The following is a 15,276-nucleotide window of genomic DNA, read 5'->3' as shown; positions in this document are numbered from 1 at the left end:
ATAGTGTACAGTATAAACAGTATAAACTTTGTGTTTTTGCATGTAGCCACTCACCTCAGATAGCCGAACTCTGAAACATCCTGGAAAGACATTACTATCCGATCACAGAGCGCCTGCTCTCCCCGCCACAGAAACAAACACTTTTTCCTTGTTGTGATGATTTCTTTACTAAAATAAACGGTGGAGCAGTGCAGTGGTAATGTCCAAAATATCTCCGAACCAAGGGGGCAGTTGTCGGTCTGAGAAGTGAAGCTCACTTCCGCGTTCAAAAAACTGCAGTCCCCTCGGATTCCTCTGGGGGCTGGTGTCAGAAGGGAGCATTCTCCATAGACCCCCATGTTAAAATTGCCGACTTCACATCCTCAATAAACATGTTAAAAGCCTGGTGTCAGAACGTTTTTTCGTCTCAATCGATAGTTTCTACCCCCGCACACACTCTGAGGGGGGTGAATTTTTTTTTAACTCTACTGTTTTACTGTTATTAGGTTAAAACTCTGGCCAATTGACCCTTTGTCAAGGCCCCGCCCCCCACGGTTACTGTTGCTAGGTTGGACAAACAATGGTCACGGAAGGGTCAACTCCCATTGGAAACCATTGAAAATTAGGAAGATTTAAATTGCTAGTAAGGGAAATTTGAATTAACTTACATATCAGAAAAATGGTGTCCATGATAGAAGACAGACGTGGCTAAAGAACGATTGAACGGGCATTACCCGACTTTTCCGAAAAATGGGGAAAAATCATTGTTTTGGTCACTCACTAGTTAGTAGCTAACGGCGCTAGCTAACGTTAGCTACAAGCTAACGCTTAATCTCCGCCGATCTCCCGTTTCTCCTCGTAAAACTTCACAAAGTTCAAAAGACATTAGTAGCGGTAATGTTACGTTTGCTAGATAACTTTGAAGGTATTAGATCTTCTCTGTTAAAGAACACGACCAGAGAGTGGACTGGAGAATGAATGAGCTTCAATAGCACAAAGTACAGCCAGGGAAAACAGGCTCACTTCTCATGAGGACTGCACACAACAACAACAACAAACAAAACTTTGTTAACAGTTAACCCCTGACCTATGCCTACAGCTCCCCCTAGTGGACCACCCCCAAACCCTATTATTAAGCTCAACTAAATACATAACAGAAAGTTAAAGTAATATTATATACAGTAAGTATGTTTATTGATGTCTTGTGTTTGGGGAATGGGATAAAAATGACTCAAATACGTTCCAGATATTGTGAGTTGCTATTGCAGGAACCCCAGGCACACATTTTAACCATATTGAAAAATTATAAAGTAGTTTTTGCCCAAAAGTTGCTGTCTACCTATCTTGTTTCATAGGGTTTCATTCCAGTGTTGTCCAACCTTAGAATGTTGCACAACACGTGACATGGGGAGAAGCGCTCTGATTGGTGGAACAGCAGACCAATCAGAAGGCCAACAAAGGGTCAATTAGGGCACGGAAACGTTGAGTGACAGGTCCGAGCAGCTCCGTGGACAGCTGCTTCGAGGCCAGTGGGCGGGTTCTCGGCCGGCCAATCCAACATGGCGCTGTTCAGGCCGCCATATTTGAGTCACAAAAACGACTCCCCAAAACCAATGGGTGACGTCACGGATGCTACGTCCATTCTTTTTACAGTCTATGCTCCGAACGTTTATTTTAGTAAAGAAATCATCACAACAAGGAAAAAGTGTTTGTTTCTGTGGCGGGGAGAGCAGGCGCTCTGTGATCGGATAGTAATGTCTTTCCAGGATGTTTCAGAGTTCGGCTGTCTGAGGTGAGTGGCTACCATAGACTGTAAAAAGAATGGACGTAGTGTCCGTGACGTCACCCATTGGTTTTGGGGAGTCGTTTTTGTGACTCAAATATGGCGGCCTGAACAGCGCCATGTTGGATTGGCCGGCCGAGAACCCGCCCACTGGCCTCGAAGCAGCTGTCCACGGAGCTGCTCGGACCTGTCACTCAACGTTTCCGCGCCCTGATTGGCCAGAATTTAAACCTAATAACAGTAAAACTGTAGAGTTAAAAAAAAATTCACCCCCCTCAGAGTGTGTGCGGGGGTAGAAACTATAGATTGAGACGAAAAAACGTTCTGACACCAGGCTTTGATCATGTTTATTGAGGATGTAAAGTCGGCGATTTTAACATGGGGGTCTATGGGGAATGCTCCCTTCTGACACCAGCCCCCAGAGGAATCCGAGGGGATTGCAGTTTTTTGAACGCGGAAGTGAGCTTCACTTCTCAGACCGACAACTGCCCCCTTGGTGGCTACATGCAAAAACACAAAGTTTATACTGTTTATCAATCAATCAAAATAATCAAAATAAACTTTAATGTCCCCGGAGGGAAAATTGTCGTGGACAATCAATGCTGTACACTATATGAGTTCAGTGGTGTCTCTAAGGATTCCAGTCATGTGCCATAGATATTTGATTGTTTTCTGAGAGTTTGTTGTGGTTGAAAGAATTGCCCCCATAGGTTAGCGTTGTCACTATCCCTAGCGCCGGGTAGCCATGGTGTAACTCCGGTTTGCCATCAATTTTCTTTTTTTTTTTTTTTTGCTCCCCCCAACACTGGGTGACCATCAGGACAACGATTCAGGGGTCAAAAATGACCAGAATTCTCCTTTAACTCACGAGAATCCTTGGCAGCCGACTCTCTGGAACTCTGACTGCACGACGAGGTGGGTGTAGCTGCGTGGAGCGCTGTGGCTCTCCGTGAACTCGTCCATGGCGGTCTGGGCGGGCGGGTGCGTCTGGCAGCCGTGGGCCGTCCGCAGAAACTCCGGCGTGAGCGGCGGGCACTGGGTGGCGGCGCCGTGGACCAGCTGGACGACGTGCGACACCGGGAAGAAGCGGATCATGTCCACGAGAAGCTGGAAGCCGAATCCTGAAGAGCGGAGAGAGAAGACAAAGACTTTATTTAACCCTCTTGTTGTCCTCCTGGGTCAAGGAAGAAAGGAAGGAAGGAAGGAAGGACGAAGGGAAAGATGGGAGTAAAGAAGGAAGGGAAAAAGAAAGGAAAGATAGAAGGAGGGAACAGATTTGTTCAAGGAAGGAAGGAAGGAAGGAAGGAAGGGAGGGGAAAAGGATTGTGGAAAGAAGGAAGGGAAAAGGGAGGGAAAGAAAGATAGATGGAGGGAACAGATTCGTTCAAGGAAGGAAGAAGAAGGAAGAAGGAAGGAAGGAAGGAAGGAAAAAGGATTGTGGAAAGGAGGAAGGGAAAGGGGGAGTAAAGAAAGATGGAGGGAGGGAACAGATTCGTTCAAGGAAGGAAGAAGGGAAAGAAGTAAGGGAAAGGGGGAGGAAAGAAAGATGGAGGGATAGGGAACAGATCAGGTCATTTGGATCAAAAGAGGAAGGAAGGAAGAAGTAAGGATGAAGGGAAGGAAGGAAGGAAAGAAGGAAGGGAAAAAGGATTGTGGAAAGAAGAAAGGGAGAAAGGAAGGAAAGAAGGAAGGATGGAGGAAGGAAACAGATTGGGTCAAAGAAGGACAACAGAAGGGGTTAAACGTTCTTCGTGCCGTTGCCGTGGCGACGCCCACCTTTGACCCAGCCCATGGTGTTGATGATGAGCGGCGTCTCCCGGCTCTGGGAGCGCCGGCGCCACAGAGCCTTCAGCGACTCCAGGTAGCGGTCCAGGTCGGACTCGCAGGACGACTGTCCGTAGTAGATCATGTGATCCGGGGAGCGCTGGTGGGTGAAGGGCGGACCTGCAGGAAAACAAGGAAAACACAGCTCCCAGTGAAAACTACCGACACAAACTCAAACAAACAGGAAAAAACAAAAAAAAGATCAAACAGCTCAGATCAGATTCACATTTAACCCTCCTGTTGTCCTTCTGTTCCCTTCCTCCATCCTTCCTTCCTTCTTTCCTTTCTCCCTTCCTTCCACAATCCTTTTTCCCTTCCTTCCTTCCACAATCCTTTTTCCCCCCTTCCTTCCTTCCTTCCTTCCACAATCCTTTTTCCCCCCTTCCTTCCTTCCTTCCTTCCACAATCCTTTTTCCCCCCTTCCTTCCTTCCTTCCTTCCACAATCCTTTTTTCCCCTTCTTTCCTTCCCTTCCTTCCTTCCACAATCCTTTTTTCCCCTTTCCTTCCTTCCACAATTCTTTTTTCCCTTCCTTCCTTCCACAATCCTTTTCCCTTCCTTCTTTCCTTCCTCTTTTGATCAAATGTTCCCTCCCTCCATCTTTCCTTCCTTTTCCCCTTCCTTCCTTCCTTCCTTCCTTCCTTCCACAGTCCTTTTTTCCCTTCCTTCCTTCCACAATCCTTTTTTCCCTTCCGTTCCTCCTTCCACAATCCTTTTTCCCCTTCCTTCCACAATCCTTTTTGCCCTTCCTTCCTTCCACAATCCTTTTTCCCCTTCCTTCAACAATCCTTTTTCCCCCTTCCTTCCTTCCACAATCCTTTTCCCCCTTCCTTCCACAATCCTTTTTCCCCCCTTCCTTCCTTCCTTCCACAATCCTTTTTCCCCCCTTCCTTCCTTCCTTCCTTCCTTCCACAATCCCTTTTCCCCTTCCTTCCTTCCACAATCCTTTTTTCCCCTTCCTTCCTTCCACAATCCTTTTTTCCCCTTCCTTCCTTCCACAATCCTTCCCCCCCCTTCCTTCCTTCCTTCCTTCCACAATCCCTTTTCCCCTTCCTTCCTTCCTTCCTCTTTTGATCAAATTGACCTGATTTGTTCCCTCCCTCCATCTTTCCTTCCTTTTTCCCTTCTTCCTTCCTTGAACGAATCTGTTCCCTCCCTCCATCTTTCCTCCCATCTTTCCCATTGTCCGTCCTTCCTTCCTCCCTTCCTTCTTTCCTTCCTGTTTTGATCAAATTTACCTGATTTGTTCCCTCCCTCCATCTTTCCTTCCTTTTTCACTTCTTCCTTCCTTGAACAAATCTGTTCCCTCCCTCCATCTTTCTTTCCTTCCCTTTTCCATTCCTTCTTTCCACAATCTTTTTTCCCTTCCTTCCTTCCTTCCTTCCTTAATCCTTTTTTCCCTTCCTTCCTTCCACAATCCTTTTTCCCTTCCTTCTTTCCTTCCTGTTTTGATCAAATTGACCTGATTTGTTCCCTCCCTCCATCTTTCCTTCCTTTTTCCCCTTCTTCCTTCCTTGAACAAATCTGTTCCCTCCCTCCATCTTTCCTCCCATCTTTCCCATTGTCCGTCCTTCCTTCCTCTTTTGATCAAATTGACCTGAGTTGTTCACTCTCCCCATCTTTCCTTCCTTTTTCACTTCTTCCTTCCTTGAACGAATCTGTTCCCTCCCTCCCTCCATCTTTCTTTCCTTCCCTTTTCACAATCTTTTTTCCCTCCCTCCCTCTCTCCCACCCTGACGTGCAGCCGAGCTGTGAACCGACGGCAGCGTTAACACTTTACCCAGCAGCGGCTCTCTGACGGTCGACAACGACAAACAACCGGCAGGAGTGAACTCTGTCTGACCGAGGTCGGCCTCCAAATAATCCACACTGGTGGTGCTGCAGAAACACACACACAGAAACACACACACACAAGAACATATTAACATTTTATCATCCCATGTTTTACTGTGACTGTCCTGGTGAACTCTACTGATCTCTACAGGAGTGTTAAAGACTTTACACTAAAGAGTTTACACTAGAATACAACCAATAGTACGGTCATGTTAAAGGACAATTCCGGGCAAATTCAACTCGGGGGGGCTGTATTTTCCTAACATTTTAGGTCTAAAAGAAGGAATCTGAAGATTTTCAGTTTAATTGCTCCTGTTTTGCAGTAGTTGTGTCTGTCCCCGCATCGCCACGGCAGCGATGAATGGGAGCAGATGCAAGTTCCGCTACTTAGGCTGTTTACATCCTTCAAAGCCGCAATTTTTTTCCACAGACAGCGTCAGATGTAGGGCTGGGACAATATGCTTTTCTCCCGATTCGATTCTTCTACGATTTTTTGGATGGCGATTCGATTTAAATTGCGATTCTACGATATTGCCGATTCTCTCGATTTTCAGGCTGCATTTTTAACATTTATCTGCACACAAATACTGTAGGAGCCTATAAATTAACATACTCCATTATAAAGTGAACTTAAACCCTTTTCAAAACCTGTACTCTCTGTATGTAAAAAAGGCTAACAAATGCACATTGCACAATATTAAAAAAATAAATTAAATTAAATTAAAAAATTAAAAAAAAAAAATTAAAAAAAATCGTCAAAAAAGATATTGCGATATATATGTGAATCGATTTTTTCTCCCACCCCTAGTCAGATGGCTACTCAAACATGCACCGAGAAGTTTTTATTACTTGAAGCAAGTTAAGAGTTGATATTCCTGTGTTTATGACACAAACGGCAGCTTTCCCACTGCATCTGAACACACCGCGCACGGCAACTGGGTCTCGTGCGAGACTCCGGGAGACTTTGAATTAGATCGAGTTTTACAAACATGTTGGCTTGCTTGAAGTAAATAAACTTCTCGGTTCATGTTTGAATAGCCATCTGACGCTGTCTGTGGAAAAAAATTGCGGCTTTGAGGGATGTAAACAGCCTAAGCAGCGGAACTTCCATCCGCTCCCATTCATCGCTGTCGTGGCGATGCGGGGACAGACACAACTACCGCAAAACAGGAGCAATTGAACTGAAAATCTTCAGATTCCTTCTTTTAGACCTAAAATGTTAGGAAAATACAGCCCCCGAGTTGAATTTGCCCGGAATTGTCCTTTAAGTGTTTATAAATTAAAATCTGAGCATATAAAAATAAAAAAAACTGTTACAAAACACCAGGTTTTCATATATTTATATTTCATATATTCAGTTTAACACTTACTGGTTTAATAAGGTGTTGATCAGGGTGCGGATGAACGTCGACTTTCCCACGTTCTTGGAGCCACAGACGAGAATCACAGCGCAGCCGTCTATGTCTCCTACGAGTGATGGACAAGAGTTCATGTAATATTAATAATTAATCAGTGCAGAAACCATCAATCAATCTATTAAAGGGATAGTTCACCCTCATGTCGACTAAGCGCTGGGAGAAGTTTCAGAGTCCTCCGTGGCTTCTCTGAGTTACAGGGGGGGTCCGCGCAGCAGTATTTGTCCATATAATGGTTGTGAATGGGGCTCACTTTTCTTCGTCCAAAAAGACACACCAAAAAACATCCAAATACCTCCATAGTGCTCGTCTGTAATGTCCCTCTTGTATTGAAGCCCCGACATGAGAAATTGTTCCGCCCGTCAGTGCAAATCACGCGAGATTTGCACTGACACAGGAAGAGCAGTGAACTGAGACACTGGGAGCTTCCGCTACAAACAGTACAGACAAGCACTATGGAGGTATTTGGATGTTTTTTGGTGTGTCTTTTTGTACGAAGAAAAGTGAGCTCCATTCTCAACCGTCATATGGACACGCAGTGCTGCGCAGACCCCCCCGTAACTCAGAGAAGGCACGGAGGACTCTGAAACTTCTCCCAGCCCTTAGTCCACATGAGGGTGAGTAGATAATGAGTGAAATTTGAATTTTAGGTGAACTATCCCTTTAACATTGACATGTTTCACATAATCCGCTGAGATACTTGACACCTGGTGCACAAGAAGAGACGACACTGGATCAATATCAGTATCAATCAGTCAGTGACTGCGTTCACATGCACTTCAGTACCCCGGTTTTAATCGGGTTTTTTAAGTACCCCGTATTTTGATCAAATTCGGGGTATGGTGTTTACATGAACTTAGAGAAACCCGGTTATTCAGTATCCCTGTATACATGATAAATACAGTATCCCGGTTTGGGTGGGTGTGAGGAACATTCAGCCCCTTTTCACACCGTAAACCTGAATATTATTGTTATTATTTTTTAAATTAAAGACGATTATAATGGAGCAAGGATAGGGGGAAAAAGTTGTTTGTCCAGATCCAAAACTAGTCAGATATTAGTTATTGATTTCTGCTGTCTGGTTTAAAACATTCAGCCAACAGCACAAACATGTTAAGTTTGAAGTTTTGTTCTAAATAATCACTCACCTTGTCAGATGTTTTTATAGTGTAACATGAAAATCTCCTCGGGAAATTAAAAGTGTCTCAGACAGAGTTACTGTGTGTTCACTGCTGCAGCTTTAATCATTTAATTTAACAATGTTCAGGTTAGATTTGTGCCACGTTTATAAAGTGTTGTGAAAAATATCAGTGTGTTTACCCAGGAATGGACTCAGATAATATATGATAATGATATTGATAATAATATTATTGATGATAATAATAATAATAATAATATTATTATTGATGATAATAATAATAATGTGGTGTTGTGGACTAACCTCTGCAGGCTCCGACCACGGCGTTGAGAGCGTCTCTGTAGCTCCTCGACGTCTTCAGACCCTCGATGGAGCCGAGCAGAGGAACCATCCCCAGACCGTTGAGAGGAGTGTCGAGGACCGCCGACAGGAGCTCACTCTGCAGGAGGAGGAGGAGTAGGCGGAGGAGGAGGGGGAGGAGGAAGAGGAGAGGGAGGATGGGGAAGAAGAGAAAGAGGAGGAAGAGAAGAAGGAGGAGATGTTTCTGTTACCGTGTGTCACAACAAAACGTGATGAACGCCACAAGTTTCCATTCAAAGTCAATGTAAATGACGCGATGACACGCGATGGCACGTCGGGTGGCGCGCTTCGGGCGATAAGAGCGACGCAATGAAGCGTCCATCGTGTCCATCACGTCATCACGTGTATCGCTTGAAGTTAAAAAATTTGAACTTTTCAAGCGACATTGCGTGACTAGGGATGGGTATTGATAAAAATTTAGCGATTCCAATTCCATTATCGATATTGCTTATCGATTCGATTCCTTATCGATTCTCTTATCGATTCTCATTGGGTTAGGGAATAAAAGAGAAATGGGTTTGTTTGCATTAATGCAGTGGTTCCCAACCTTTTTTGGCTCATGACCCCATTTTGACATCACAAATTTCTGGTGACCCTCAATCAAGATGAGCAAGCTCAGATATTTGTATATGCTGCATTTTATTTGATCTTGATTTATATTCGAGAAAGTGAATGTATAAAGAATATAGTTGTTTAAGATTGTCTGTGGTGTTTTTAATCATGATTTTTAAAAGAAAAATAATTAGTTTATTTAATTTTTTTTTAATCAATTACTAGACATTTAAGGCGATCCCATTTGAATTCCAGGCGACCCCACATGGGGTCCCGACCCCAAGGTTGAAAACACTGCATTAATGGCTCTAAAATTAAAAAAGTTGACAGGACCGACCTGCCTGGACAGGTTAACACTAGACCACTGTGGCTGTGGGGCAGCTGTGCTCACAGGATGAATTTAACAATGTTTCCATTACATGGTTTTTATGCATCTGTATTCTTCTCACTAGTTATTGTTTTCATAACGTTCGTTTTTATGCGGAGTGAGCGAGCGAAAGAGAGAGAACACGCGAGAGAAAAGACACAGGGCGTAGCTACCGTTTCACGTGGCTACGAGCAAAACCTGAAACGAGGTGGTTGGAAATGAAGAGAGAAAAACACAAAGAATAGACATGTAGCCTGTTCAGGAGACGTTGACCTGTCCTCACGACGTGAGGGAGGAAGGACCGAATGGTGGCTCACAGGTTTAGTAATGAGGAAACGTCACTGTCAGCTGCATCTGTCAGCAACTGCTCCACGCAGACACATCACTAACTTTATTTTGTGAGAACAGTGACATGTGGATATAAACACTAAGCACCCTCATTTATAATGAAGATTGATTTTAACGTAACGTAACGTCATTAGTCTCTCGTTCAGTCCGGTAGAATAACGGGTCTTTGTGGGCGCTGTGTAACCTAGCGATCGGCTCCAGGTAGAACAACTGTAAAACACCTGGAGCTGATAAACTAAAGCCAGGAACACACTGGCCCGACCGTCGGGCGTCGGGTCGCGGCGGGGAGAGGCTCGCAAAAATAACAATCCAGTAAACCTGTACAGAAGGCGCTGCATCCACAGGGCAGCTGCAATTACCCGAGACACTCACCATCCTTCTCACAGCCTGTTCTCCCTGATGCCTTCCGGTAAAAGATACCGGAGCATCCGGTGCAGGACCACAAGGTTCCTCAACAGTTTTTTCCCCCAGGCTGTGAGAGCACTGAACTCTGAGAGCGCACTGTCGAATGGCTGTGAACTGTTGCTGCACCTTTAACCACTTTACCTTAACTGCTGCTGCTTTTTAAAAAATTATTATTACTATTAAGAGTATTTATTTAGTATATTTTTAATTAACATAGGATTTTATTTTGTATGCTTTTATTCTATTTGAATGTTCAGATTTTTTGCACTGCTTTTAATCTAGGAGCACACAATTTCATCTCGTGTACACCGTACAAGAAATGACAATTAAAAAACCTTTGACCTTTTGACCTTTAACAGCGACATCAACTCTTGACGCGAGAGCAGCCCACATGTCCACACTACACAGTGTCGGCCGGGTTACACACACAGGTGTGTATGTGTGTGTGTGTGTCATAGGTGCACAGGCGATGCTGTCACACCACTCAACCCCCAGACTGATGCTTCTGCCTCCACGCCGTGTTTTCTTTGTTCTGACCCGAACACAGCGTGTGTTGTTTGTTTGTTTTTTCTTTGCAAATGCGCGAGTTTCTGAACCAAACGGAATCGATAAGGGAATCGTTAAAGCAGACACGCACACGATTCCAAGAACTGATCCAAGTTGGAACCGGTTCCGAAGAGGAACCAGTTTTCGATTCCCATCCCTATGCGTGACGCTGTGCCGCGACATCCAATCAGTGTTGATATTCAACCACGTCACCGACACAGCTGCCATAGTTACGCCAGACACACATTTCAAAGCACGGTGGAGAAGATTACTGTGGCTGTAGTCTCGCTCACCAGACCCTCCTTCAGAGAAGAACTGTGGCTGTGTAAGACTTACGACGGGGGGGCTGAACAACTCGCTGAGGTCAGAGAAGCTGGACAGGAAGCGAGTCAGAGGCGTCTCCATCGGCTCCAGCAGGATGAGGGACGAGTGGGACGTCACCTTCTTCAGCAACTTCTTCTGGGATGCTGAAAGAAAAAGAAAAAGCATCAAACAACCAACTCAGCGTCTCCTGATATCTAAATAAGATTAAATAAATAAACAAACTGGTGTTTTACCTGAGGACAGGTACTTCCTGAGGATGGACGCCGCCTCGGTCCGGTCGTCCCGGGTGTCGTCGGCGCTCTCCAGCGCTCTGATGACCAGCGGACAGTGCGACGCCGGAGAGAAGAGCGGGTACGACTGCTGCCCCTCCTCGATGGTGAAGCCCATCACCTCCACGCGGCCGTACAGGCAGGTCAGGAAGCACTTCCCCCGGAAACACAGCGTCTGCAGCATGGAGAGTAAACAGATTAAAGGGATAGTTCAACATTTTGGCAAATTGCCACAATCCTTATAGTCATAGCAGTAGGTTCGTTACCTTTAATTGTCGGTGCAAGCTATTTTTAGAACGGCGGAGCAGAGCCGTGAGCTGCTCAGAGCTACGCTACGGAGGCTCATGGGATTTCTTGGTTTCCCTCATCAAACTCATCAAATACACAATCCAACAACTCCACAACGCTCTGGTGGACAAGTTGTGACCTGCACATTCACGCTATGAGATAATAACGGGACGCTTTTTTATTTTTTATTTTATGAATGAATGAATATTTATTTTCGTGTCATGCCACCATAGCACAATAGCTAATTTATGAATAGGGGGTGTGGAAGTACATTTTACTTCTTCCCACTCCTTTTTGGATATGAAAAAACAAACAAATTATTTTCATTTTTAAGTATTTTTATTTTTTCCATGTGTTGTCTTTGTAAAGTATTTATTTGTTATGTCTGTCCATTACTGTATTATTTCTTATTTCTTTTAACATGTCCGAAATAAACTGAAACTAAACTAAACCACTGTGGTAACATCCCATATGGGATTACAAGACACATTTACTGACAAATCAAAAACTAGACAGTCCTTCCCGTTGGTGTTACCCGCCACACAAGTGCGACACATAAATAAACAACTCCAGATTCAGTACTCATCATCTGTATATCGCTCTTCGTCGAAAATGCAAATATTTTTAACTGAAAAAGATGTTTTATCTACTCAGCATCGTCCAATCACACAAATTACTTATTTGGATCTACCTTACTAAACAGTTTTTTAGGGCTGACCCGATTATCATATTTTGATAATCGAAGCTTCGCGGACATAAAATCGATTTTAATCGAAGCTTCGACGGCCGGCGGGGTGCGCGATCCGGGGGGGGGGGGTTGCGCGACCGTAGCGGAAATAATGAAAGTAATGGCAAACAAACACTGCATATCTCCAAAATCAGGCAGGTTTCCAGGATGCCAAGTAGCCTATTCATTGTAATGTAACAAGTGCCGATGAGAACCGGTGTCAAAAAGGAAAAAAGGAAGAAAAAAAAAACAATCGATCACGGACTTCATGATCGATTTTCCATGGCAACGAATGAAGCTTCGAAGCTTCGATTTTTTTGGGTCAGCCCTACAGTTTTTGTCTTATAAAGTCATAGAAAGGACAGTAGAACACAAAATGAATTTCATTCTCCACCTCTTGGATGGCACACAAAGTACAAATTCTATCGTATTTAAGTTGGAGAGCCACATTATAGGGGAACAAAAAGCTTTAGTATAAGGTTAAAGCAGAAGTAAGTGGTCCGGTCGTTTTCGCTAATGCTGCGTTCCAGGCAGGCTTTTGAAATCGTAAATTACAGCTTCAAGTCACAACTTACGACTTTGTAGCGTTTCAGGCAACCCACTCGTGTTTCTCCGACCTGTTTTACCGGTGAAAGTCACTATAACGGCCACTCGTAACTTCCGACCGGTGAACTCGTACCAGATCGAACTGGTACCACTTCACAGTCGGAAAAATACGAGTTTCCTTGAACGCACCATAACAGTCCTCGTCCCTACGTCGCCACATTCACGGCGTTCCTTGGCTGCACACACAGCCCTGCATGCCGTTCTCTCTCCTCATTGGATAAAAACTGTAGGATACGATAAATGTTTTCTCTTCGGCTCAGAGCAGAGCAGAGTGACTGACAGACCCGTGTTTCAGACCAAACACTCTATGTAAGTGATTGCTGTCGGAAGATATAACTATTTAAGACTTATATTAACACAAATATATCACTTACTTCTGCTTTAAATGAGTCAATATAACCAGCAGCATTTTTGTAGAGATTAATAAAGTGGAATAAAGAGCTGAACCCACCTGGTTCTTCTGCATGACCAGCACTGCGTGGTTCTTCCTGTCGTCTCTCTCTGCGCAGTAGTGAAGAGCTTTTCCCTCCAGTCGACCCGGCTGAACGTCCTCCTCCTCCTCCTCCACCTCGTCCATGGCGTCCACGCCGTTCCCGTGGACGGACCGGGAAAACTCCTTCCACTCCTGCGAGTCGTCCGACTCATTGTCCATCGTAAACGCCGAGCTGCCATTGGCCTGACCGTAGGCCGTGGACTTCTTCTGTCCAGACTGAGGAGGAGGAGTGGAGTTTTTCTTTGAGTCGGACACGGACTTTGCTTTGTTTTTCAGTCTCTTGACGCTCGGTTTCTTCTTCGCCGTCACATGATGCTCTTTGATGATCCTGGTCACGACCGGGGTGGAGTCGAGCTCCGAGGAGTTGACAGGAGGTCGGCATCGTTTGCCCCTGACGTCCTTCCACTTAGACTTCGTGTGGCCTTTACTCTGCGAGGGTTTGCTCACCTTCATGATGCTCTGATCAGCAAATGTTCATGTGGAAAGAAAAACAAAGGGGGAAACCTGCAGAGACAAAAGCAGAGAATTAGCAAAAATTGGTTTAAAATGCATTCACACAAAATTTTATAAGTGCAGTGAGAAAACACATAATCCTTGTATTGGAGAGTCAGAAAACTTTACATTTTCCTCAACATTTTATAAGTAAAAACATGAAATCAAACGAGGATAGAGGTTTTTGTTATTGGTGCATTTTTAGCAGTTAAGAGGGCAGTCACCTCACTCTGTGCACAGCCTGAAACTTATCAACCCAAAATAAAATAAAGTTCCTCAACGCTCTTGGTCAAGATGAGTTTTACAGTCTATGGTCTCAATCCTGAACCAAACCTACAGAGGCACAAACATGACAGAAATGTAAAAGATTTTCTTCTCCCCCGGTCTTATATAAAAAGCAACAGGATGATTATTATGAGTGTGGAAAATCACACTGAAGCCTAATGTCTGAACCAACTCTGTGTGTCGTCGACAGCTGTTAATGGAATACTTCACACAGACAAACATCAGGAGTCTTTTAAAGCTTTCAGATCATTTATAATCTGCCATGGTTGGACTGAAGACTGAGTTTTTAAGTGCAGAATAAAACACATTTACTGCAGATTAACATAAACAAAACATAACATTATAGATTTAACCTGCAGTTATACCAATATTAGAACATTTCTGGTTATACTCAGTGTAAACACAAGTAGACACCAGAAATAGTACGAGATTTGTGAAACATTAACTTACACAATTGGCTTTAAAAATGATAATGTAATTTTTCCAATCATCAGACCAGAAAACAACTAAACCTACACTTAGTTCATCAGTAGAGTTCATACACATAAAGGCCTGTTTTGTGAAAGATTTTAATACTGAATGTTTAATCAATGATGTTTGTAATTACTCTGATTACACAAACACAAAAACACAAAACACAATGAGTTTTTACCTCTGATTACGTTTTTATAATTGCCTGTTGTTAAAAACAGTCATTAGTTGCAGCCAAACCGATATTTACTTTAAAAACAAACAATAAATTAATTCAACAGCCAGGCTAAGCTAACCACGCTAACACAAAAACTACATCATTTAACCGCAGATTTCTTTCACTTTATTCTACAAAGTGTGAGGCCGAGCGGGTCAATAAAGGCACCGTTAAACAGGAGCCAGATGTTCGACACCAATTAAAAATAGTGAATTAATTGAAAAAACAAAATAATTATTTTATTTTATTTTATTTAACTTTAACTGTCACAGACCTGAACAACCCGTTAGCCGCTAAGCTAACTGCTGCTGCTGCTCTCAGGTGGAGAAAGACAAAAAACTTACCCCCTGTTTGTTAATGAAAACACAATGCGGAACTGTAGAGAGCAGCTTTTATAATATTAAGAGGTGGAAACATTTAATAAATAGCCTGACAGCAACAACGTGACTCTCCGGAGCTGCTAACAGCGGCTAACATGTGTGAGCCACAAACAGTCGCAGCCGCCTCCGGATGGTCGACCAACGCGTTACCCGGAGTGTTATTATTCACTACAAA

General features: G+C 43.9%; 1 protein-coding gene across 1 annotated transcript in view; it reads right to left on the bottom strand.

Annotated features, from left to right (window-relative positions):
- nol9 (nucleolar protein 9) overlaps positions 1–15,237 on the bottom strand; it is a 19,670-nt gene extending 4,433 nt beyond the window's left edge. The window contains exons 1-9 of the mRNA XM_085782901.1: positions 15,066–15,237; positions 13,215–13,760; positions 11,107–11,317; positions 10,886–11,016; positions 8,275–8,410; positions 6,789–6,885; positions 5,366–5,463; positions 3,539–3,706; positions 2,631–2,883 (exon numbers count right to left, since the gene is read on the bottom strand). Of these exons, the coding sequence (XP_085639027.1) occupies positions 2,631–2,883; positions 3,539–3,706; positions 5,366–5,463; positions 6,789–6,885; positions 8,275–8,410; positions 10,886–11,016; positions 11,107–11,317; positions 13,215–13,709 (1,589 nt within the window). The 5' untranslated portion in view covers positions 13,710–13,760; positions 15,066–15,237. The remainder of the gene's footprint in view (positions 1–2,630; positions 2,884–3,538; positions 3,707–5,365; positions 5,464–6,788; positions 6,886–8,274; positions 8,411–10,885; positions 11,017–11,106; positions 11,318–13,214; positions 13,761–15,065) is intronic.
- Between the last annotated feature and the right edge of the window lie 39 nt (positions 15,238–15,276).

This window comes from Trachurus japonicus, chromosome 7 (genome assembly GCF_045865225.1).
Source record: "Trachurus japonicus isolate A0001 chromosome 7, Traja_1.0".
NCBI classification, from domain to species: Eukaryota; Metazoa; Chordata; class Actinopteri; order Carangiformes; family Carangidae; genus Trachurus; species Trachurus japonicus.
This window is presented reverse-complemented; position numbering and strand designations above follow the sequence as displayed.